General features: G+C 43.3%; 1 protein-coding gene across 1 annotated transcript; it reads left to right on the top strand.

The window, feature by feature from the left end:
• Nucleotides 1-28: 28 nt before the first annotated feature.
• cnn1b (calponin 1, basic, smooth muscle, b) lies at nt 29-22851 on the top strand. The gene is made up of 7 exons (XM_063035947.1): nt 29-215; nt 3890-4011; nt 5518-5584; nt 14229-14366; nt 14467-14583; nt 17651-17797; nt 18551-22851. Exons 1-7 carry the CDS (start codon nt 156-158, stop codon nt 18863-18865), a joined length of 966 nt encoding a protein of 321 aa, XP_062892017.1. The 5' UTR covers nt 29-155; the 3' UTR covers nt 18866-22851.
• Nucleotides 22852-25176: the final 2325 nt, after the last annotated feature.

Genomic DNA, 25176 nt, shown 5'->3' with positions numbered 1-25176 from the left:
CTGAACCAATCAGGAAGCAGCCTCAGATCCAACTAATTCAAGAGTTTGAAAAGTTTGGGGAATTTTGTGAGACTTCCAGAACTGACAAGAGTGAGTGCAGGCAGTGGCTCTCTGGAATTATAAGTCTGCAATAAAATTTCCTCTACAGCTCAACGATGTCAGCGCATTTCAACAAGGGACCTGCGTATGGACTCTCAGCAGAGGTGAATCGCAAGGTAGGCACTGGCCTTAATTTTCACAAGCATGGAAGTTGCTTGAGCACAGAATGAAGGAGGCCAGTCAAATGGTGCTCAGCAGTTGTAGTCTCCTCAATCCTTCCGTTATAAAGTCACATCTGATTTTTAATAGTTATTAGAATGACAGATGTGCGGGCATATTCTCTACTGTTCACTGGAAGCATTGACGTGATAATCTCTACAAACATTCCTTTAAATATTAGCCAGCTTGTCAATGAATGAAATGTAGCCAACAGAAATGAGCAGGGGAAGTTAAGCCAAACTGGAGGAATTTAACCTTCTGAGGTATTGATTCTGTGGATACAAACAGCAAACATCAGGTCCTATTTAAAGGACAGATTCTGCAGGACTCCAGTCTGCGATTTGTGATTGAGGAGGGAAAACTTTTGAATGATTTGTTGTCATAAAATCTGTTTTCTATTACAGAGCTGCGCAGCTGTAAAGCTGCTTGACTGGAAGAGTCTGATAAACATTTCAGATGTATGTGTGATCGGTGTGTGTTGTTGGATCTGACATTAATGTAGTTTCTAACTTTAGTCCTTGGCACTGGTAGTACTGATCTGGATGGGGGGTGGGGTGTTTGGAAGTAGAGGATCAATATCTGTGCTAAAAGCAAATACTACTGAGGCAGGTACATAGTCAACTTGAATTAATGTAGAGAAATTGTTAAGTTTATCCACAAGTATTCCCTGAACTAAATCTTCAGTTGCTCTGTGAAGGTAACTTCATTCCGTTTGAATCACTTCACCTGAAGTTCAGTACTCACTAGAATTCAGAAGAATGACAGCTGACCTCATTGAAACCTATTGAATGTTGAAAGAGTGGATGTGAAAAGGATGTTTCCTATGGTGGGGGAGCCTAAGGCCAGAGGGCACAGCTTCAGAATAAAGGGGCGTCCTTTAAGAACAGAGATGAAGAAGAATTTCTTTCGCCAGAGAGTGATAAATCTGTGGAAATCTTTGCCACAAGTGGCTGTGGAGGCCAAGTCATCGGGTATATTTAAGGCAGAGGTTGACAGATTTCTGATTGGTCAGGGCATGAAGGGATACGGGGAGAAGGCAAGAGATTGGGACTGAGAGGGAAAGTGGATCAGACAAAATAAAATGGCTGAGCAGACTCGATGGGCCAAATGACCGAATCCAACTCCTAGATCTTATGGTCTCATGGTCTTAAATATGAAGCATTTGGACTCACCATCAGACAGCTTCAGGGTAGTTATGCCAAAACAGCTTCCATTTATATAGCACCTTCACCAGAGCCACGTGATGAGTTATGAGGGCAGGTAAGTGCCACTGGTGGAGTAATAAAGACTAGGAATATCAGCAGGCCAGACATAGAGGAGCTCACAGGAATGTAACACTCGGGGCAATTACAGAGTTAGGGAGAGACAAGACCTTGGAGAGATTTGAGGGGAAAAAGTCTCAGTCTTAAAAGCGAGGCTGCTTAAACAGGACCCAATACAGGTCAGCAAGCAGCTGAATAGTAAATGGGGGGCCTGTGTGTGCTCATACTCAGAAGGCATTGCTTTGAACAGTGAAGAGGCACAGCCAGCCAGGAGTATGTTGGAATGAGAAGAAATGGATGCAGGTTGAACAGCATACGGGATCAGGAAGGGGTGCAGTCAGGCAGAGCTAGAGACTGGTGGAGACGGCATCCGCGAGGGGAAGGAAGTGACTGCCTAGAAAAATGCCTGTGGTTTCAGGCATGGGCCAGGCACGGGTAATGTGTTGACTTGCAAGTAAGCTCTCCTGGCCTGGAACCGAACTTGGGATGAGTCCTGGATCTCCTTGCTCCCCAGGCCTCTTTGTACTCCAGGCCTGGAACTGAACTTGGAATGAGCCCTGGATATCCTTGCTCCCCAGTTCCCTAGGCCTACGTGTCAATTTTCACTCAGCAATCAGGAGCACAGTGGAGCTGCTAACCTTTTTTTTATTAAAAAATCATTGGTTTAAAAATAAAGATTAGATTTATTTGTCACATGTACATCAAAACGTAGAGTGGAATGCATCGTTAGCGGCAACAACCAACACAGTCTGAGGATGTGCTGGGGGCAGCTTGCAAGTGTCACCATGCTTCTGGCACCAACATAGCGTGCCCACAACTCCGTGACCCGCACCCACGCATCTTTGGAATGTGGGAGGAAACCAGAACACCAGGAGGAAAGACACGTGGTCACGGAGAGAGCGCGCAATCTCCTTGCGGACAACAGCGTGCGCTGTAAAGTGCTACGTTGACTGCTACGCCACTGTGCCTCCCCAAACACAAACCCACAAAGTGAAAACAAAATGCTGTTGCTGGCTTCCGGCAGAGATTTCTGTTTTCAAAAAAGGAAGGCTCCAAATAAATCGGAGACGCGGCTAAAAGTGTCGATGGAGGGAGCGAGTGAGGAAGAGCAGGAGGGAGAGGGAAGCAAACAGTGAAATGAGTGAGAGAAAAGTTGACCAACTTCCCTTCTCACCTTCTTTATTCCCTACATGGGGGCTTTTTGGTGACAGCTGAAGATTTGGCGGCCACCGAGGGGTCACTTCATGATGAGAGCAGATACCTCAACCCTTGGCACAGACTGAATATGGAGGTTTTACAATCAGCTTACCAGGAGTGGAAAGAAATCGAGTTCTTGGATGCAAGGTGACTGCACTGATGGGGAGAGGCAAGGCCATGGAGATATTTGAAAACAACAATAGTTTGAAAATCAAAGTTTAATAAATAAGACCATAAGATATAGGAGCAGAATTAGGTCATTTGGCCCTTCAAGTCTGCTCTGCCATTTCATCATGGCTGATCCAATTTTCCTCTCAGCCCCAATCTCCTGCCTTCTCCCCATATCCCTTCATGCCCTAACCAATCAGGAATCTATCAACTTCTGCCTTAAATATACATAGAGATTTGGCCTCCACAGCTCCACAGAGAATTCCACCGATTCACCACTGTCTGGCTAAAGAAATTCCTCCTCATCTCCGTTCTAAAAGGACATCCCTCTATTTTGAAGCTGTGTCCTCTGGTCTTAGACCTTCCCACCATAGGAAACATCCACTCCATCAAGGCCTTTCATATAAGGTGTTAATGTTTCACAGTTAGTGAGAGTGGGAAAATAGACTGAAGACCAAAGTTTTGGGACTGAGGCCCTGTGGCTGAGACTCCAAGATCCAAGGCCCTGAGGCAGTGGGATTGAGGCCCGGAGCCTGAGACCCAAGTCTATCCCTTTGTCTTCTCTCTGTAGCTATTTGAGTCCCTAAATCTCTGCCGCTCCTCCGTTTCCCACCGTTCATTTTCAAAATCTCCTCATCGCTCCCCCATATCATCGCCATTGTTGTGATGTCCACTCCTGTTCTGCACTCATTTACTTAATATTTTATCGACACTTCCTCTGACAACATCAAAAGGAAACCAAAGGGCCCACAAGACCTTAGTCGACGATGGATTTAGAAAACGTTTGGGAGTGTAGAAAAAGGGTGTTTGAAAGCTTGGTGCTCAAGTCTGTAGGCAGAGGCATGTAGGGATAACATGAAGGGGAATCACAGGTCTGTACGTATAATGGTACAAGGACATGCAAGGGGTTCAGTTGGTGCAGCGTAGTACGAGGCCTAGAGACATTCGAGCCCAGTCATGGGTTCTAAATTCAAGAAAATTCACATGGTTTCCCTGACCTGCAGATCGCCCAGAAATATGACCCACAAAAAGATGAGGATATCCGGAGATGGATTGAAGATGTGACTGGAATCACGATATCTGAAAACCTAATGGATGGGCTGAAGAATGGAGTTGTGCTGTGCAAGTAAGCAAATCCGAACCACTTACTGCTCCAGTGTATATTTCACAAGACTTCCTACTGCAGCTAACACACACCTTCAGTCTGCATGATCTGTTACCAATCACAACAATTCCACCATGTCCTTTCACTGTACCTCTAGCCTCGAGTACATTTCCCCCTCATCCTGTTACCACTGTTACCATCCTTCCCTAATAAAGCCCCGTTCAGTGTTAGTCTCCCTTGGCAAGCAACCAATGGATCTCAAGCCCTCCGTTCCACAAAATCTCTGCCCTATCTGAGCCATCACCAACGTGGTTCTAACTGCAACTGTTCCTCCCACTTTGCCTCCATCACTTTGTCCCCTCCACTCCTGTTGCTGACACTCTGTTCCACAGTGAGTTACGTCGACTGTGGCTTGGGGAAACATTGTCTTATCAAAGCCTGAGTACTCAGTGTTTCCCTTTAATGTACAAAAGGAATGCACGCTTAAAAATATTTCATTAAGTTACAACGCTAGACAAAATGGTTCAAAAGTTCAAAGTAAATTTTATTATCAGAGTACACATAGTCACCAGATGCAACTCTGAGATTCATTTTCCTGTGGGCATATTCAAAGGTTCATTTAATGTCGGAGAAATGTATACAATGTACATCCTGGAACGCTTTTTCTTCGCAACCATCCATGGAGTGCCCCAAAGAATGAATGACAGTTAAATGTTAGAACGCCAAACTGCACCCCCCAGCTCCCCACCCTCCCATGCATAAGCAGCAGCAAGCAATGATCCACTCCACCCCCCCCACTCCCATCAGCAAAAAAAAAGCATCAGCACCCACCACCAAGCACTGAAGCGTGCAGCAAAGCAACAGCAAAGACACAGACTTTCAGTACCTCAGAGACTTCGCATTCACCCGGTATTTGACATACCACAGGCTCTCTCTCTCTCCCTAATAAGGGAGAAAGAGGTGTCTCCACGTCAGCAAACCTATAGAGTAGTAACTATAACAGGATCAATAAAAGATCACCCAGAAGACAACAAACTGTGCAAATGGAAGAAAAAATAAATCACAATAAATAATGAGAACACGAGACAATGAGGTAAAGAGTCCTTAAATTGAGATCATTGGTTGTGGGAACATCTCAATGGATGGGTAAGTGAGTGTAGTTACCCCACTTTGTTCCAGAGCCTGATGGTTGAGGGTAGCAGCTGTTCTTGAAGCTGCTGGTGTGAGACCTGAGGCTCCTGTACCTTCTGCCTGATGACAGCAGCGAGAAAAGTGCATGGCCTGGTTGGTGGGGTCTCTGATGATGTATGCTCTTGAACGAAAGGGGATAACTATAGGTACTTCGGGCAGAGATTTCCTGTGCATGGTGGACTATTCAGTAAAGTGGATCATGGCCTTGTTCACTGAAGATACACACTTCAAAGTCAATAGTGTTACAGTGTAAATTCATTAATTTAAATGTTCAGAAACTGGGGAACGATCGCATTGACATTTAAAGTTTTAATCTTGCATTTCCTTTTCTTTAAGGCTTATTAATACACTGCAGCCTGGCTCAGTGAAGAAGATTAATGATTCCCCACAGAACTGGCATCAGGTACGGATAATACATTATATCTGGCGTCGGTGTGGATCAAGGTCTGTGTGTAAGCAGGCTCGGGCATTATGCTGTGGATGGCTTGGTGTGAATATTCACCGTTCAGACCTATCTACCTGGTGGGAAAGCAGAAATCGTGTCCACTCCTACAGACCAACCAGCCCTAGAACCCCAGGGTTGTAAGTTGGTAAATTGATTCATTCTTGTCACATACACCAAGGTACAGTGACAAGATTTCTTCCTGCATACTCTTCAGACAGATCAGTTCATAACAATGGGTAGAACGAGATACAACAATAGCAGAGAAAGGAAGTGTTATAGTCCAAAGAAGGTGCAGTGCAATTAGACAATGAGGTGCCAAGCCACACGACATTAGATTGTGAGGTTGAGAGTCCATTTCATCATAATAGGGGAACGTTCAATAGTCTTCTAACAGTGCGATGGGTGTTGTTCTTGAGCCTGGCCTATGCATCTTCTGCCCAACGGGAGAGGCGAGAAGATACAAGAGCCAAGGGTGGGAGGGAACTTCCTGCTAGCTGCTTTACTGAGGCAATGAAAAGTCTGGGCAGAGTTTATGGGAGGGAAGCTGGTCTCTGTGATGTGCTGAGCTGTGCCCACAACCCTCTGCAGTTTCTCGTGGCCACAGCAAAGCAATTGCCATACCAAGCTGTGATCGTAAGACTGTAAGATACAAGAGCAGAATTAGTCCACTTGGCCCATCGAGTCTGTGCCACCATATCATCACGGCTGATGCATTTTTCCCCCTCAGCCCCGATCCTCTGCCTTCTCCCCATATCCCTTCAAGTCATGACTAATCAACAATCTATCAACCTCGGCCTCAAATATACCCAATGACTTGGCCACCACAGCCACCTGTGGGAATCAGTTTGACAGATTCACCACTCTTTGGCTAAAGGACTTCCTCCTCGTCTCTTTTCTGAGGCTATGCCCCATGGTATGAGACTCCCACACCATAGGAAACATCCTCTCCACATCCACTCTATCAAGGTCTTTCACCATTCAGTAGGTTTGAATGAAGTCACCCCTCATTCTTCTGAATTCCATTGAGCAGAGGCCCAGAGCCATCAAAAGCTCCTCCTACAACAAGCCTTTCAATCCTGAAATCGTTTTCGTGAACCTCCTTTGAACCGGCTCCAGTATCAGCACATCCTTTCTGAGATAAGGAGCCTAAAACTGCTCACAATACTCCAAGTGAGACTCACCAGTGCTTTATAAAGTCTCAACATTACATTGTTGCTTTTATAGTCTAGTCCTCATTTGATGCATCCAAATAGGGTATTTTCCATGGTGCATTGATAAAAATTGATCTGGGTCAAAGAGGGCATGCCAAATTTCTTTAGTCTCCTGAGGAAGTAGTGACACTACTGGGCCTTTGTGGCTTTGCTGTCAATGTTCACTCCCAGGAACTTGAAAGTCTCAACCCTTTTGAGCTCAGCACTGTTGATGTAAAGAGGAGCACGGGCAATATTCTCCTTCCTGAAGTCAATGACGTTGCTCGTTGGTCCTGCTGACACTGTGGCCCAAGGCTCTCTGTGATGTGTCCATCCTGAACGACCCATTGCAGGGGATCATCTGCAAATGTGTAGATGGAGTCCAACAGGAATCTGGTCACGCAGACATGAGTGTACAGGCAGAAGAGTAGGAGTTCAGGATGAGACCTGGTAGAGTGCCGATGTTGAGGATAATCGTGGCAGAGGTGTTGTCGCTGATCCTTTAAGATTGTGGCCTGTTGATCAGCAACACCTGTGAGTCCTTATCCCTTCCTACAATTGCCCCTCAACATCCTGTGCTATTTTCTTATTCTGGCTTCTAGTGCGTTCCCAATTTTAATAACTTCTCAAGTCGTGGCTAATCATTCAAATGCTAAAGTCCTGCAGCTGTAGAAATTCTTCCCTGAACCTGTCTTTCTGACCTTCCTTCCTCATAAGAAGCACTTTAGAACCTAAAGCAACACACACTAAACACTCGAAGAACTCATCAGGTGAGGCAGCGTCTAAGGTTGATGTTTTGCGCCGAGACCCTTCGTCAGGACTGAGAAGGAAGGGGGAAGGTGACAGAATAATATGGGAAAAAAAGGCTAGCTGGAAGCCAGGTGGGTGGGAAAGGTCAGGGACAAGAGAAGAAAGAATCTGATAGGAGAGGAGTGTAGACAGTAGGAGACAGGGAAAGAGGAAGTAATAGGCAGGTGAGAGGAAGTGAAAGGTCAGAGTGGGGAATAGAGGAAGCAGGGGGATTTGTTCACCGGAAGGAGAAATCGATTAAAACCTACTTCATTGACAAATCTTTAATCACCTGTCTTTCTGTGGCTTGAATTCAGTAGCAGTTTGAGAATGCTCCTGTGAAGACCTGAGACTATAAATGCCAAGGATTGTTCTCTTCTCGTTAAGAGAATTTAAGCTCACAGCCAATTGACCAAGACTTAGTTGTATTTTGTAAGCCCGGACTTTTCAGTTTTGATTATCTTTCCATTTAACCGCCGTTCAAGAAGGATGAGACCTTTCCTTCCTTGGCAATAGCCTAGCACATATGGAACGTTTTTCCAGGATCCATCCGCAGGATGAGAATGTACCGATAAATGATGGAACCCAGGCACACTCCCGCATAGCATCTGGCAGGAAAGATGTCCCTGAAAGTAACACACACGCTCCATCTCAGCCTCTGCAAGAGCCCAAAGATAAGATAAATATAAGCCCAGTGAGCTTTACTCCCAAAAAAGGCAATGCTTTTCTAACAGTTTCAGTACAGAGGGGCAGTACTGGGTGGAAACTCCAGGGCTTTGGTTATGCAAAAATATGATTGGATATTATTACTGACTGAGCAGCAATGTTGTAAGGCTAGTGTCTGCTTAATTAATGAGTCTAATACTTGAAGAGGGAGGCTTTCTCAATAATATCATCAAGAACAAGCCAGCAAACATATACCTGTTAGTTTGTTAAAAAGAGAGGAGTAAATCTACTCTAGAGTCAGTTACAGGTTTTCCCTCCCCATATCAGCTCTGGACAATTCCTGGAAATCAGCCCAAAGCCAAAGCAGTATCTGTAAAGAAATCAGAGTAACCAGCATGGAATTAGGAAGGCAAGGTTTGTCAGACTAAGATTCGTACTTTAGTTAATAATATTACTGGAATAATATAAACTCATATCTTATAATCAGGACTGGAAGTAAATGTTAACTTTTAGAAAGGTGATTTAGACAAATAATGGCACTAAAATGATCAAAGTATTTAAGAAACGGAATGTAATCCTAATCTGCTGTACAGTGAAATGACAGCTAATCCTGTGCTTCTCCATTTTCCCCACCTGATCCCATATACAAAGGTCTATTAACAGAGAACTTCCCTTCCATTCTAAATGATTAATCACTTATCCTGAGTTCATGCCCTAGGCGTCAGCCAAAGGAAATAGTTTCTCAGCCGAACTTTGTCAGTTCCTTTCCAAATCGAAGATTCAGTGATTGTTTTTTCATTCTACTACACGACAGTGAGTACAGGGTAACCTTACTCAATCTTCCTTCACATGACAATCCCAGGGACTGATCTAATGAATCTGAACTGCACTGTCTACAAGGCAATTATATCTTTCCTTGAGTACACAGACCAAAACTGCATACAAATACTTAGTATGTTGTTCACCAGAACATTGCACGGCTGTGACAAAATTCTTCACTTCTCCCCTGCCATCCAATTTCTGAATGGACATTGGACCTTTGAACACTACTTCACCACTTATTTATTCTATTTTTGCACTGCTTATATATAAGTCATTCACAGTTTTATTTCTCTTTTCTATTATTATGTATTGCATTGTACTGCTGCCACAAAGTTAACGAGTTTCATGACATCTGCCGGTGATATTAAACCTGATTCTGATTCTCTTTTGTATTCCAAAACCCTCAAATAAAGACAAACATTCTGCTTGAATACTTGATTGATCTACCCTAATACTGACTTTCTGCTTGTGAACTTATATTTAAAAGCTTCTTTCCATTTATAGAAATAGTGCCTCTCTATTCTCCATGTGTAAGTAAATTATCACACATAATCATTTTGGCACATAATAAAAAGCCTGCGACTCTAAATTAACTGTGCAGAATATATGTCTTTCTTGTGATGACTCTCCCAAGTAGCTTTATATCATGAGCAGATGTGGATGATGTCATGTCATATTTTCATCTATTATCATACACTGTAAGTGGAGAGATTCCAGTACTGGTTCCTGTAACATCCCCTCCTCTCAGGCAGATGATTAGTGCTGCAGAGTCAGTATCAGGTTTAATATCACCTGCATTCAATTAGATTATGAAGACACGTAGTCCTCTTTTACTGTCATTTAGTAATGCATGCATTAAGAAACGATACAATATTTCCTCCGGTGTGATATCACAAAACACAGGACAGACCAAGACTGAAAAAACTGACAAAGCCACATAATTATATCATATAGTTACAACAGTGCAACAATACCATAACTTGATGAAGAAGTCCATGAGCACAGTAAAAGTTCAAAGTCTCTCAAATGTCCCACATCTCACGCAGACGGAGAGAAGGAAGAAAAACTCTCCCTGCCATACCCGACCACAGTCCGACTCTGAGTCATCCGAAAACTTCGGGCTCTGATCAGCTCTCCGACATCGAGTACTGAGCGCCATCACTATCCAAACGATTCGACCTCCTTCTCAGTCGCCAGCAGCAGGCAAAGCCGGGATTTTGAGGCCTACCCTCCGGAAGATTCCCGACCGCGCAGTAACGACAGCAGCGAACAAGCGTTTCAGAAATTTTTCCAGATGTTCCTCTGTGCTTTCACGTCCATCTCCATCAAATCAGAATTGTCCACAGCCCCTATTTAACAGATACGATATCATTTTTCATCGGGGGGCTGCGCACACTGCTTCTCTTATTGGTAAAATTTGTTAACTTTGCGGCACAGGTACAATGTAATACATGATAAATATAGAAACAGAATGAGTTACTGTATGTATATTAGTTGAATTTAAATAAGTAGTGTAAAAACAGAAACTTAAAAAAAAATAGTAAGGTAAGGTTCATGAGTTCAATGTCCATTCAGAAATTGGATGGCAGAGGAGAAGAAGCTGTTCGTGAATCCCTGAGTTGTGCCTTCAGGCTCCTGCACCTCCTTCCTGCTGGTAACATTGAGAAGAGGGCATGTCCTGGGTGAAGGGGGTCCTTAATAATGGATGCCACCTTTCTGAAACATCGCTCCTTAAAGATATTTTGAATCCAACAGAGGCTAGTACTCATGATGGAGCTGACTAATTCTCTGCAGCTTACTTCAATCCTATGCAGCAGCAACCAGACGGTATTGCAGCCAGTCAGAATGCTTTCCATAGTTGATCTGAGAAGTTTTTGAGTGTTTTAGGTGCTAAACCAAATCTCCTCAAACTCCTAATGAAATACAGTTGCGGTCTTGCCTTCTTTGTAGCTGCAACGATATGTTGGGACCAGGTTAGGTCCTCAGAGGTACTAACAGATATTGACTTGTTTTCGCTTCTATGGGTTCAAAGCGGCACGATATCGCAGTGGTTTGCACAGCACTTTATGGTACCAGCAACTTGGGTTCAATTCCCACCACTGTCTGTGAGGAATTTGTACATTGCCCACCCCCGTGACTGTGTGGGTTTCCTCCAGATGCTTAACTTCCTCCCACAGTCCAAAGATGTACCAGTTAGTAGGTTAATCGGTCATTGTAAATTGTCCTGTGATTAGGCTAAGGTTAAATCGGGAGGAAGCTGGGAGGTGCAGCTCAAAGTGCCGGAAGAGACTATTCTGCACTGTATCTTAATAAAATAAAATTATATAAAGTGATTGATAAGCCTATTATGGGACCTGCAGACTCTTCTAGTTGGGGCAGAAAGAAGCCAACGTAATGGGAGGTTACTTCAGAAAGTGGTGGCTCCTTCTACCATTTACAGGGGGCTTCCATGTGCAAGGCCTCAAGGTTCACAGTGACATCCCACATGTTGCTTCTCACCTGGGCCATGGATTGCTTGGAACTAGTGGGACTGCTGCACCTTTATGCGAAGCTTTGAGAATATCACAGAAACGTTTCCTATGTTCAAATTGTACGCTCCTCCCAGGACAGAACTTTGAAATAGTGGGTCCTTTTCAAAGGTCTAGTGTCAAGCACATGAATGTGGTCTTTCTTACACAACTGATCTGGTGTAATTAGGGCTGCTAGTGTCAGGATGTTGGTCTAAAAGGGGACATTACTGTGCTTTTCCTTCTGGTAGATTTGGATGATTTTGCAGGGCTAGTACAACTAGCATCTCTGGTTTGTTGCTGTAAGGTAGTTCAAGTCACAGTAGCCTAGGATCACTGCTGTGCAGGTGACCAAGAGTTTTTTTTTGATAAGTTTGAGGTCTTTATCATTAGGTGGTCTTCTTCGAGCTGGCTGTGAATGTGACTCGTCACTAATGTCTGCCTTCTAAGATTTCTAGGGTTCTGCTGTGAATCTTTCTATTCGGAAGGCAAAGTTGTACAATAGAGACATGCTGGGCCTTCTCTCGTAGATGCTGAGTCTGAGGTCATTTTCACATAGGTTTCAGTAAACAACTCAGCAGTTACTTGGACACACACACACGAGGAATTCTGCAGATGCTGGAAATTCAAGCAACACACATCAAAGTTGCTGGTGAACGTAGCAGGCCAGGCAGCATCTCTAGGAACAGGTACAGTCGACGTTTCGGGCCGAGACCCTTCATCAGGACTAACTGAAAGAAGAGCTAGTAAGACATTGACTTCTCAAACTTCCGCTAATGCCCCACCTCCCCCTCGTACCCCATCTGTTATTTATTTATATACACACATTCTTTTTCTCTCTCTCCTTTTTCTCCTTCTGTCCCTCTCACTATACCCCTTGCCCATCCTCTGGGTTTCCCCCCTCCGTCTTTTCTTTCTCCCTGGGCCTCCTGTCCCATGATCCTCTCATATCCCTTTTGCCAATCATCTCTTGGCTCCATCCCTCCCCCTCCTGTCTTCTCCTATCATTTCGGATCTCCCCCTCTCCCTCCCACTTTCAAATCTCTTACTAGCTCTTCCTTCAGTTAGTCCTGACGGAGGGTCTCGGCCCGAAACGTCGACTGTACCTCTTCCTAGAGACGCTGTCTGGCCTGCTGTGTTCACCAGCAACTTTGATGTGTGTTGCTTGAATTTCCAGCATCTGCGGAATTCCTCGTGTGTGTGTCCAAGTAACTGCTGACTTGTTTACTGAAACCGATAAAAGCAACCAAGGCATGAATACCCCACATCGACTTCCCGTAGTCCCAGGTACTGCTTGACCTACCAAGTATTAAACATTTTTTTGTTTTTATTTTAGATTACTGTCATTTGCTTTTGTAAATACATCACACAACCCTAATGACTCACAAGTGGTTCCAATGAATTACTGTACCTCAAATAGCAACAATGACATACAATTGGTCCACAGAGATAACAATCATAGCTTATAACCAGAGATATCTGCTTCTAAGAAAACTGTCCCCATTGGTGTCACTTGAAGAATTTAACCCCATTGGCTGCCTCAGTATGTATTTTCCGGTAAGGACATTGCATTACTGGTATTTACCCAAGAGTATAGTTTATTTTTCCTCTTGTTCGAGTATTGATGCAACAAGACTGCATCTGATAATTTTAAGATCCTCACTTGAGGCTTGACTTTAGGTTTTTTTTTGCATATTTATTAGCTTTTGGAAAAAATGGTTAATTTCAGTTCTTACACAAAAGACGGTAAGATGCATCAATTGTAGTGGAAGCACAACTAAATCAAAGTTAGCCTCATGTCTATGACCTGATTATACAAGACACAGGGTGAGGAGGATCTAGTCTGAAATCTCTTTTCCAATGCTTTGGAGAAATAAATGTGCAATTCCCCTGCCACTTGTTGAAGAGTGATAAAAGCCAGCCGGAACTTGGCTTCTTTTAAGAACATTGCGGACTTTGTCATTCATGGGTACGCTTTATTCCATCAAACACAAAGTGAACTGTTTCCTTTGCAATCGGCCAGAGCGTAGATTAGCACTGAAAGTGACCTCCAACAGTCGCGGTGCTTCTTTGGAGGGAATAGATGGGCAAAGGAGGGCTTGGGGGTTGTTTCTCTTTGTGAGGCTACTGGGTTGATGTGTTCACCAAGATAGAATGCTCACAATATTTCTGCCCGCTGATCTGGCCTCTGCAGTGAAATGCCTCAGTAAATAGCTTGAACGAAATCTTCATTTTCGTTGGCATTATTTACACATAAATCTGTTTCATCCACCATTTTCACCTGCATCTTACCACCATCACACCACTGGCAACGATCTGAAAGTGAAACGAGTTCAAAGTAAATTTATTATCTGAGTACGTATATCTATATCACCATGAAGTACCGACAAACAACCAATGTGCAAATTCTGCGAGACTGAAGTTTATTATTGGAATAAATGTTATCAATGAAAAAAAATTTTCCAGATTGACATTTGTGTGTTTATCTATTGTTAAAAAAAGTTTGAAATTGTGAAACACAAGCTCCGATCATAGCCTTTCTGATTCTGCCTTTATAATACTAGATACAATAATGTGCGGCCAGTTGTTAAAAACGGTTTGGCCCTCTCATTTGCTTTTAATCCACAGCTGGAGAACATTGGAAACTTTCTCAAAGCAATCGCAAAATACGGCGTGAAGCTTCATGACAGCTTTGAAGCCAACGACCTGTATGAGAACTGTAACTTGACCCAAGTTCAGACCACTCTCATGGCCCTGGCTAGCTTGGTGAGTACATTTACAGTGACCACCTTAATCAAAAGAATCTTCATTTATTAGAATTATCTGACCCGCTCATCACTTAAAAGCGACCTTTTATTCCTCACAGGCAAAGACGAAAGGGTACCAAACTAAATCGGACATTGGTGTGAGATACGCAGAGAAACAGCAACGCGCTTTTAATAGTGAGACACTGAAAGCAGGACGGAACATCATTGGACTTCAGGTATAGCCTTATCTAGCCCTTAGGAGTGGCCGATGCTCTGCATAGTGGGACTTCCTTTTGAAGATAGGGATTAGGACAGAGGGATCAGAGGACAGTGAATACAGGGAAAACATTGAAAAGGTTAAGAAGCAGCTTTCTGCAGAAGCTGACAAAGAAGTGAAAATACCTTGATGGGCAACGGCACACTTGCATGGCAGAAACAGTGAGGATTGCCCAGAAATGTTCAAAAGTTATCGGGATACCTCGCAAGATGCCTTCCTTACTCTTGGCATCAGTTATTCTGGGAAACATCCATCTCAAATATCAAAATCCTTCACTGAAATTGATTGCCTTTCTAAAACCCGTCCTGCCATGCAGTATCCGCTCTGCCTAAGTATGCCCAGGCAAGGGAAAACTTTTCAACCTACATTGTGGGTAACATTTAATTGACTTGAATTATGAATTGAAATAACAAATATAGGCCACTTTAAAAAAATGGCGCAGGAAGTTGTACAAGATACTGGCGAGACTTAATTTGGAGTATTGAGTGCAGTTTTGGTCACCTACCTATCTTCTTCTTCATGTGCCTTGCACGTTACACGCTTGGGCGATCATGGCTCTCCACATTGAATGATCCCTCGCAGCATCAATGATATCTCACACACTTAGATCTGTTAGTTCTTTCACAGTGTCCAAATATTTTCTTCTTTGCCTTCCTTTTCCGCGTTTCCCAGGAGTACAGCCTTGTAACGCAAGGCGTTCTATTTCTCCCTTTCTGATGACATGGCCCAGAAATTTAAGTTTCCTCTCATTTAATGTTCTCATTAAAGATCTTTTTGTATAGGCACATTGGAGTACTGTCTCATTAGTTACCCTATCTCTGTATGATACTTTCAGCCTTCTTCTAAGAAACCACATTTCTGTTGCTTCTAAGTTTCTTTGGAGTTCTGGTGTTATAGCCCATGTTTTGGAAGCATACAGCAAGATTGACCAGATGTAACATTTTAGTAGCCTAAGCCTTGTTGTCATAGAAATGTGACTATTGGTAAAAATGGGTTTCATTTTTTGGAAGTTGGTTTTGGCAATGGCAATTCTTCTTTTTATTTCTACTTTACTTCTAGCATCTTGTGATATAAAACTACCAAGGTAATTAAAGCTGGTCTTTTGTTCAATCTCTTGGTTACCAATGTACAATTGGCAGTTGGGAGTATCCTGCTGTTTTCATATTACCATACTTTTCTTTTTATATAAAAACAGTTGATGGTTGGACCAAACTCTGCACTTGTTTGTACTACTTTGTCTAGGTGGATTTGTAGGTCTTCTGCAGCACTTGCTATTTGGGTGGTATCGTCCGCGTATCTTACATTGTTGATGTTAACACCTCCAATTTTTATCCCATCTAGGTCTTCTATTTCTCTGAGAATCATTTCACTATAGATGTTAAATAATTCCAGTGAGGCAATGCATCCCTGTCTAACTCCTCTTTGAGTTTTAGTCCAACTGCTTATATTATCAATTTTTACCGCCGTCATTTGGTTCCAATATAGATTTTGAAGCAGTTGTTGGTCCCTTCCATCAATGTTTAGTTCAGCGAGAATTTGAAATAATTTTTCAAGTTGCACTTTGTCGAATGCTTTAGTGAAATCAATAAAACAAAGAGACATCATTTTGATATTCAATTGCCCTTTCTGAAAGCATTCATAGTATGAAAATTGCGTTCCTAGTTCCTCTACCCTCAGTAAACCCATATTGCAGTTTTCCTACCTATAGGAAAGATGTAAGCAAGGTTGAAAGAGCACAGAGAAAATTTACAAGGAATTTGCCAGATCTGGAGGAGTTATAAGGAAAGATTGTTTAGCTTAGGATTTTATCCCTGTGATCATAGAAGATTGAGGGGAGATTTGATAAAGGTGTACAAAATTATGAGGGATACCGATATGGTAACTGCAAGCAAGTTTTGTCCATGTTGGTTAGGTGGGACTACAACCAGAGGTTGTGGCTTAAGGGTGAAAGGTGAGAAGTTTAAGGGGAATATGAGGGGAAACTTCTTCACTGAGAGGGTCATGAGAGCATAAGTGGTCCATGCAAGCTTGATTTCACCGTTTAAGAGAAGTTTGGATAGGTACATGGATAGTAGGGATATGGACTTGGTGCAGCTGGTTAGAAGTCTGAATGGTTTTTGGCATGGACTAAACTGGCCAAAGGGCCCGTTTCTGTGCATACATCTCTGACTCCATGGTGATTTTCATGATCAGCAGCACAAAAATCCATAAGGTACACCCAAAACTATTCAGGAAGCAAAATCTTTGTTGCCCAGTGCTATCAACCTGCAATGTTAACCATTTATCATTCCATATATATTGCCTGACCAGCAGAATATTTCCAGTAGGCACTGTTACTTTTATTTTGTACAAGGAGAAATTTGATTTTAAAGAAACAGCGAGGGTATGGTTTGGAATTCACGCTCTCAAAAGAAAGAAAAATGGTGGAAAAGTATCCAATAGAGAATAAACTGCAGGGATACGAGTAATAATTTGGGGAACTAAACTACCTGGATTGCTTGTACAAGGAGCAAGGATGGGCCCATGGTCCAAATGGCTTGCTTCTCAGTACAATTGATTCTTGGTGTGAATCATTAGGATGTTGACTGGGCCAGTAGGTGGAAGCTATAACCAGATAGGAAAGCTTCTCTAGGGGAAGATTACTTTGACCCATCAGCCAGGTTTTCAAATCAAAATTATGTTGCCCGGCAATACACAGAAACAGCAAGTGGCTTGTTCACAAGGGAGGGAGATGTGGAGAGAGAGAGAGCTGGTCATAGCTGTTCCACTAGCATATCCCCGCAACCAAATCCCCTGAGCACAGGGGGATTAGATAGATGGAGGGTAACAGCAGGCAAGATCAGGGGAGTGTGGAAAATATGGTAAAATGAAATGTATCAATTATGTTTAATTCACAGAGAAGCAAGTCGACCCAGTCAGTGAGAAAACCATTCCGTCAGTCAGATTCTCTTTAGAAAGCAACTTCATTTACCAACACAGCAAGATTTCACTACTTTTGATGCCTCTCATGTTCCACTTTTCTTTAGATGGGGACAAATAAATTTGCCAGCCAGCAGGGTATGACTGCCTATGGCACCAGAAGGCACCTGTATGACCCCAAAACTGGAGTGGAGAAGCCCCTCGACCAGACAACCATCAGCCTCCAAATGGGAACCAACAAGGGGGCAACACAGGTATGGTTGGGGGGAGCACGCACAGGAATGAGATCAGATGCGGCACTTTCCCTACGTTTAAATGCGTGCAAGTCCTATGTACTTTTCAAGGGAATTGTTAACCCATTCAGCACTGCTCCTATAATGAGAACGGGCACGACGGAAAAGATAGGAGTGGTGGTGGTTGCGGAGGATATTGGTAACAATGGGTGGAGGTGAGGGATACGGCAGGGGGTACTTACAGCCCGTTACACAGCTGGCATTTAGGGCAGCAATGAAGATCCTCTATCTCTGGCAATGTTCAGAGCTTCCTTCATGACGTAGGTAGCTCCCTCTCGCTTTTCACTATTGTCAGTCATACGTCCCAGGAATATCGTCGCACTCAGATGTAGGATTCTTCATTGCCGTTTCCATAACAGTTCTATTTTACCAGTCAGGGTTGTTAGCCCTGAGATGAACCTGGAGAACCGGTGGACCACTCTTAGGCTGGCCTCTATCCTTTGACCTGTTTGGCCGAAGCACAAAGCCCTGACTCCAGCCACCATGGCTCCTCTGGGTCACTGAGGCACACAAGCCTCCAAACCAGAAGGTTGTGGTCCTCTTGGAGGATGGCAAGGGGTGGGAGAAGGTAAACAAGCTGCGTGGAATTTGCGGGTTACAGACAGGATCACAGCAGCTGCTTGGCAGACGTGGCTCACTGAAAGGGGTTGGCGAGTGAGGTATAGCAGAGTTTATGCAGATCCCTCTCCAACCCCGTCTGGTTGCTGTTTTCAGGCTGGAATGACGGCCCCGGGAACACGGAGGCACATTGTTGATAACAAGCTGGGCACTGAAAAGTGCGACTCCAGTATCGTGTCGCTACAGATGGGAACAAACCAGGGGGCCTCGCAGAAAGGAATGACTGTGTATGGGCTGAGCCGCCAGGTATTTGACGCCAAGTACTGCTGCATTTCCAACTACCCCAACGACGACGGCATCCTGTTGGCAAGCGGCTCGGAATGCAGCGAAGGCGACTACCAGGGAGAGTACAAATACAATCAGCACACGGATGCCATTCGCCGCGGGCAAATCTATCAGGACTTTGAGTGAGAACACAGTGATGCCACTCAACGGACTGATTTGTACAAATGTGCATTGCATCCTTACATACCCCTTTCACCCAATGCTCAGTACTAGGGCCCCATGTGTACAACCCTGGTCAAAGAGACACAGAACACTTCCCTGCCAATGCGCACTGCTGCAGAAACCTATACCCAGCTCCAGTGCCAAAAATGAGTTGGCAGACACATCCATTTTTTTTCCCCCTTATCCATCTGAGTCAGTGATGGACTGGCTAATTGACTCAAAACAACCGGAAAATGCAGGCCAATGAAATCATTGGCAAAAGGATATTGAACTATTGGGTTAAATCCAGTTTCAGGAGTTCCAATGGTCAAGTTTTGTATGGCAATCCCAAGTCTTCAGTAACTCAATCAGTTTACTCTCATCAGACTAATATTTTGTACAATACTGGATGTACAATCCCAATATATACACACAATGTAATTTACTGTCCACCTGTCACAGGGATAAATTCTGTATTTCAACACTGCCACGTTGCATAATTAACACATGATACTGGTGGATTTAATTGTACAGTCCCTGTAAAATGCAATGCCAGTCATCACTGGGATGTGGGCCGTTTCATAATGCCAGCTTTGATAATTTGTCAAACTTCCATCATGGTAAGATCTATGCTGATGCACAAAAACAGAGAGAACAACATGTTAAAGCATCTTAACCCACTCAACGTTAATCCTGTAGCTACAGCAACAGCAGATGATGGAGGCACTTTCAAAGTATTTAGATTAGTTTCTAGAATTAGAGGTGCTTCTTTTCAAAAGCAGTCCTTTAATTATCTATACCCACTATTAGCATTAGTTGTAGATCAAGAATTCCCTCTGCACGCAGACACTTGCCTTTCCAAATTCTACCAAGCGCTAGGCTTTAAGCAGGCAGTCAAACTCGACAACAGCGAAGGCTGAGATCAGGCCTTGGAACTTCCCTTTAGTCAGCTCACTGTTTGTACAGAACAACGGAAGGACACGCCACGTGCCGGGTAAACTGAAGGTAATATTTATACTCAAAAAAAAAAACTGTGACAGCATCAGCACCAGGGCTATAACATGGACAAGCATTTTGTCAATTGGTTCATTGTGAAGATGCGAAAAAACAAAGTTGCCAACCAAGGCCTGAGATCAGATGCAGCCAATGAGCACATCTCTGTGGTCAAGCTTCTGCTGTGTTCTGCCTCCCTACACAGACCCCAGCTAACGGTGTCTGTACCAGTTCCCCAGGTTAATGTCCATCTGGCTGCCACTGCAGAACAAGTCATCAGGCAGTGCATAAGTAGTAAACGGAATTACACCGGCATTTAGTCAGTCATATCTGGAAGCCTTCAGACACTTATCAATTCTTTGTTTGATGAACTGTGTTCAGGGCAACGTGATAGTTTGACATCAGTTATTGAACTGTTAACTATCTCCTGTGACTAATTAAAAGGCCTCTTACTGCAGTGAACAATGTGAAATGTCTGCTGTTGTCCTACTCCAGAGCAGAAAGTTTAATAAATCCAAAACACAGAGCAAGTTGGTGAATGCAGAGCCCACCATGTCAATCAGCATCGATTAACACAGAAGTTGTTATTCAGTCAATAGTTTAAAATCGGAGATGGTTCCCGTTTCTATTTTCTCCACGCTACATCAGAACCTTGCCACCCTGATACTTTTACCCTTTACCTACATTGGAATGGTAATGCACAGACACATATCCCAAAAAGGCTGCATTATACTGAAGAGGGGTTGCACAAAGTCCTCCTCCAAAATTCTTCCTGCAGCACCCACTCTGATCTGTGTGTTGCTTAGAGGTGTTACCCGACTGTTCATTGGAGCAGAATCACATTGAGCACTCTAAACCACAGTGCATTAGCACATTGCATGGTCATGTGCGCACACTACATCAGAACAACGTCACACCAGAAACTCTTCCAGATTACAATACACTTAATTGTAAAGGCATGATCATCAAGCTTGGATTTTCACACAAAAGGCAAAATAACATTGCTCATAAGGGATAAATGTTTCAATTCCATTCCCTGGCAGAGAAGTGAAATTGCCCAAATAAGGATGTAACATGCTGGAAATATTCATCAGTAAGGCTGCATCAGTGACAGAGCAGGCAAAATTAGCATTTCGGGTCAATAATGTTCCATTGAAATCCAAAATGTATTATGTAGGCCAGGGGATGAGATTCTCAAAAATGTCACACGTAGCTGAAAACTTCTCTCAGGAGCAGAGACGAGGGAAAACCACGACTCTGTCCATGATCCAGGTGCAAGACAATTTGGAGCCTTGCTTGGCTCCAACAAACTGCATTCACCTTGCCTGCATTTACACTCTACAACAACATGATTAGACAAATTCTAGGATCTTGATTGCACAGGATGAACAAGAACTACAGAAATTGAGTAAGGAAAGGCTAAAGTTCTATGGGAGGGAGTGAGAGATGTAGGTACAAGTACCACAAAACTAATAGGTCCAAAAAAAAACTCCTGTGTTGTGTAGGAAAACAAGAAGTTTAAAGCAGTGTTGATAGGTTCTTGATTAGTAAGGGCGTCAAAGGTTACGGGGAAAAGACAGAATGGAATCAGGAGGGAAAATAAATCTGCCAAGATTGAATGATGGAGCAGACCCGATGGGCTGAATAGCCTAATTCTGCTCCAATATCTTATGTTGAGCCTAAGATACTACTGGTACTAACACTATACCAAATGCTGGGCACAGTTATCAATCTAGCTCTAGTTAACTATAGTAATTTATTTAAATCTTACATCCATCTCACAATGCAAGGGAGTAAAACTCTTTGTGTTATGACTCCATCACAATGTACAGACAAGTCTAATGGCTTGTAGAAAGCAGCTGTCCCATAGCCTGTTGGTCCTGGCTTTAATGCTGTGGTATCGTTTGTCAGACAAAAGCAGCTGAAACAGTTTATGGTTGGGGTGATTGGCGTCCCCGATGACCTTCCAGGCCTTCCTTATGCATCTGCTGCTGTAAATGTCTTTCGTGGAGGGAGGTTCACAATCCACAGATGTGCTGGGCTGTCTGTACCACTCTCTGCAGCACCCAGCGATCAAGGTTGGTGCAGTTCCAGTGCAAGGCAGTGATACAGCCAGTCAGGATGCTCTCACTGGTGCCTCTGTAGAGGGTCTTGAGGATTTGGGGGCTCATGCTGAACTTCTGCAGCCGCCTGAGGTGGAAAAGCCGCTGTTGTGCTTTTTTTTTTGTCACACAGCCGGTGTGTACAGTCCAGGTGAGATCTTCAGTGATGTGTATACCAAAGAACTTGAAACTACTCACCCTCTCATCTCAGACCCATTGCTTTTATCGGGGCAAATCTGTCTCCGTTCCTCCTGTAATCCACAATCAGCTCATTTGTTTTCTGGAAATTGAGGGGGAGGTTGTTATCTTGGCACCACTGTGTCAGGGTGTTAACCTCTCCTCTGTAGGCTGTCTTGTCACTGCCATAATCTAACATGCTTAGTAATACAAAAAGGAAATATACACGAAATGCTGGAGGAACCTACCAAAGGGTCTCAGCCCAAAACATTGACTGTACTCGTTTCCATAGATGCTGCCTGGCCTGCTGAGTTCCTCCAGCATTTTGTATGTATTGCTTGGATTTCCAGCATCTACATATTTTCTCGTTTGTAAACAGGAAATATCAACATTTCTGGTGGTGGATGGTGCAGTGTTAGTTTGGAGATGGTCGCAATAAACCACAAGGAGACTTTAAAACGAGCACGTGAGATGTTACAATTTGAGATAGACATTTTACTGAGAAAATAATTTTAAAAAGCAAGGAGGAACAAAAGGATCTCAGAGTTGAAAAGTGGAAGAGTTGTGTTCAACTTGCAACCAGTCCTACACAATGTTAAAAACCTGAATAAAACTGAAAAATAATTTTTGTGCGAAGAATTAGTGTTAAAATTGTCAGTAAAAGTTTCCCACTCTACAGATGCAATCTGACCTGTTGAGTATCTCCAACATTCTCTCGTTTCTTGCCCATTCTAGATCATCAAAATGAGTCCCTGAAAAATAAAAGCATTTGCAATGATATGACTAGAAATATGAGATTACCTCTTAGGAAACAATGAACAAGCTAGGTCCTTCCTCAAAAAGTTTAAAGCTGAACTGGGACTTCATAGAGGCCAGTAAAATTATGGTAAGTTTTAATAAAACAGGCTTGTGATGCAGGGAAGAGCACACTACATACAGCAGTACAAGAAATCAAAATAGGGATTTCAAGATAAATGTCCTAATCTAGAGGGTGGGGAGAACATGGAACCCCATCCCCACATAACATTAGGGCAAATACTTAATGAGAGAAAGGATTGGAGAGTTATGTTGATGAGTCAGATATAGCTGAAAAACTACTTCAGTGAAATGGAAACAGCAGCGTGTTCTCACTGAACCAAGCTATTTGGCATGCTGCTGTAAATTCTGTGTAACTCACCAAATCAAGGCCATCCCCACCATATTGGGTTTTTTTTTAAATTCTAGAGTGAATAGTTCAACAATTGCACTTTAAGTAAATTACCCTCAGGAATTAGCATCACAGAGCGGTTTTGGCAAAAGAACCGCTGGAATACCTCAGCAGGCCGACCAGCACCCACTGGGGCCAGGTGGGGCGGGGAGAAGGGGAAAAAAAAAAGTCACTGTTCACACCAACGACTTTCAAACATTTCAGTAAATCAAAGCCCTCAAATTAGCGAGCAAATGAATTTGACAAGTAACACAAGAACGAGCAAGTTCTATATATAGAGGGAGGGCATGCATAAAATAATTCACACATCCACAATGTTGGTTATCAAGCGCAGTTGTACAGTTCCATTGAAACTTCAGGCAGTGTTCAAAATAATAAACAGCCTTACAAGCTTTCTCTGCATGGGTTGCAATCGTTTCATCCAGGCAACCACAGAATGCAATCTTGCTGTTTGGCTTCTACATGGTTTTAGGACTACCTACCCAGGTATTAGGTAGTGGCAATGCTTTCTTTCTGAACAACTGGCAGCAGTGATCACCGGCTTCCCATCTTCAAATGTGTGAAAGATCTTCTCCTACCATCATGACACCCAACAGGTACAGCTTCAGAAGCTTAAATTCTGATCACTTCCACTCCCCTTACAAACAATTGTTACTATTTGGATAAATATTTCTCTCCTTCCATAATTCAGGAAGGTCGCAGCCCGTTTCCTGCAATCACATAGCTTTTGTATCCTCTCAATATATGAGACACACCATTGTTTGTCAAATGCTCTTCATTTCCACATTCACCCTTGTATTTATCACACTGTGGTTAAGGTCAAAGTTCTAGCTTGCACTCACCATGTCAAAAATTCTGGTTTATTTTCTTTCCTAAAACCTTTGAGAGCTGTTCCATTCTCCAGAAATCAATCTTACCTTTGATTGATCACTACCTCATCAGCATGCCCTTCACTGATGACTAGCTGCAAGACTCGTACCTGTGCTTGGTACCATTTGTATTAAAATGGTGCTTCAGTTTAAGAGAATTCAGGAATCTAAGTAGATGAAAAGAAAGTTGCATTACTAAATACAAGACAAAAAGGACTTAATGACATTGTTTACACTGCTTGGCCATGAAAACTGAATGGGAGACTTTCACACCAGAAAGATATATCCCTCTTTATCGGCCAGGAACTCATGCACTGGGACCCACCAGTTCATCTGCAGCATTGGGAGATTGGAATCCACCACTGTTAGCATCGGTCTGGGCTCACTTCTCAGCCTTTGGGTTAAGATCAAGGGTAGTAGTACAGACTGCAAATTTCAGGCAGTACAACGGCTGAGACTTGCAGAAAAGGATGATCAGCAAATCAAGCAGTAGTTCTGAAGGCAAAAGTGGTAGTGATCAGGGATAGTCTATCTGATCAGTGGAGGACAAGAGTGACCAAGAAAAAACTGAGAAGGAAAGATGGCGCAAGGATGGATACGGGAGTGGTAGATAGGGGAGCTCAATGGACAGACAGAAGCTGAAGAGCTGACCAGGATACATGGTGGGGCAGAGGGAAATGAGCATGTAGTTATGCAAGTGTATGTCTGCACGTATCCATGCAGTATTCCAAATTCCCCCAGAGTCCTGGACGTCCATCCCATTCGACCAAGCCCTCACTGCCAAGATCACGTGTCATGGCCTACCAACATTAAAAGAATTAACAGAGACAGTTTCCATTCCATCGATCTTAAATGTAAGCAAGTCACAATTTAAATGGCAACTGACTATCCTTGTTACTAAGAGATGAGGACCGACCCAAGAAAATGAGAGCACACAGCGTGAATGGA

The sequence above is a fragment of the Mobula hypostoma genome, chromosome 29, assembly GCF_963921235.1.
Source record: "Mobula hypostoma chromosome 29, sMobHyp1.1, whole genome shotgun sequence".
NCBI lineage: Eukaryota > Metazoa > Chordata > Chondrichthyes > Myliobatiformes > Myliobatidae > Mobula > Mobula hypostoma.
Note: the sequence above shows the minus strand (reverse complement) of the source record. Positions and strands in the feature narration are given on the sequence as shown.

Coding starts and splice junctions, on each gene's coding strand:
- cnn1b (XM_063035947.1), top strand. CDS start 156: ATGTCAGCGCATTTCAACAAGGGACCTGCGTATGGACTCTCAGCAGAG. Junction 14,367..14,466: donor TCATGGCCCTGGCTAGCTTG/GTGAGTACATTT, acceptor TATTCCTCACAG/GCAAAGACGAAAGGGTACCA. Junction 14,584..17,650: donor GGAACATCATTGGACTTCAG/GTATAGCCTTAT, acceptor ACTTTTCTTTAG/ATGGGGACAAATAAATTTGC.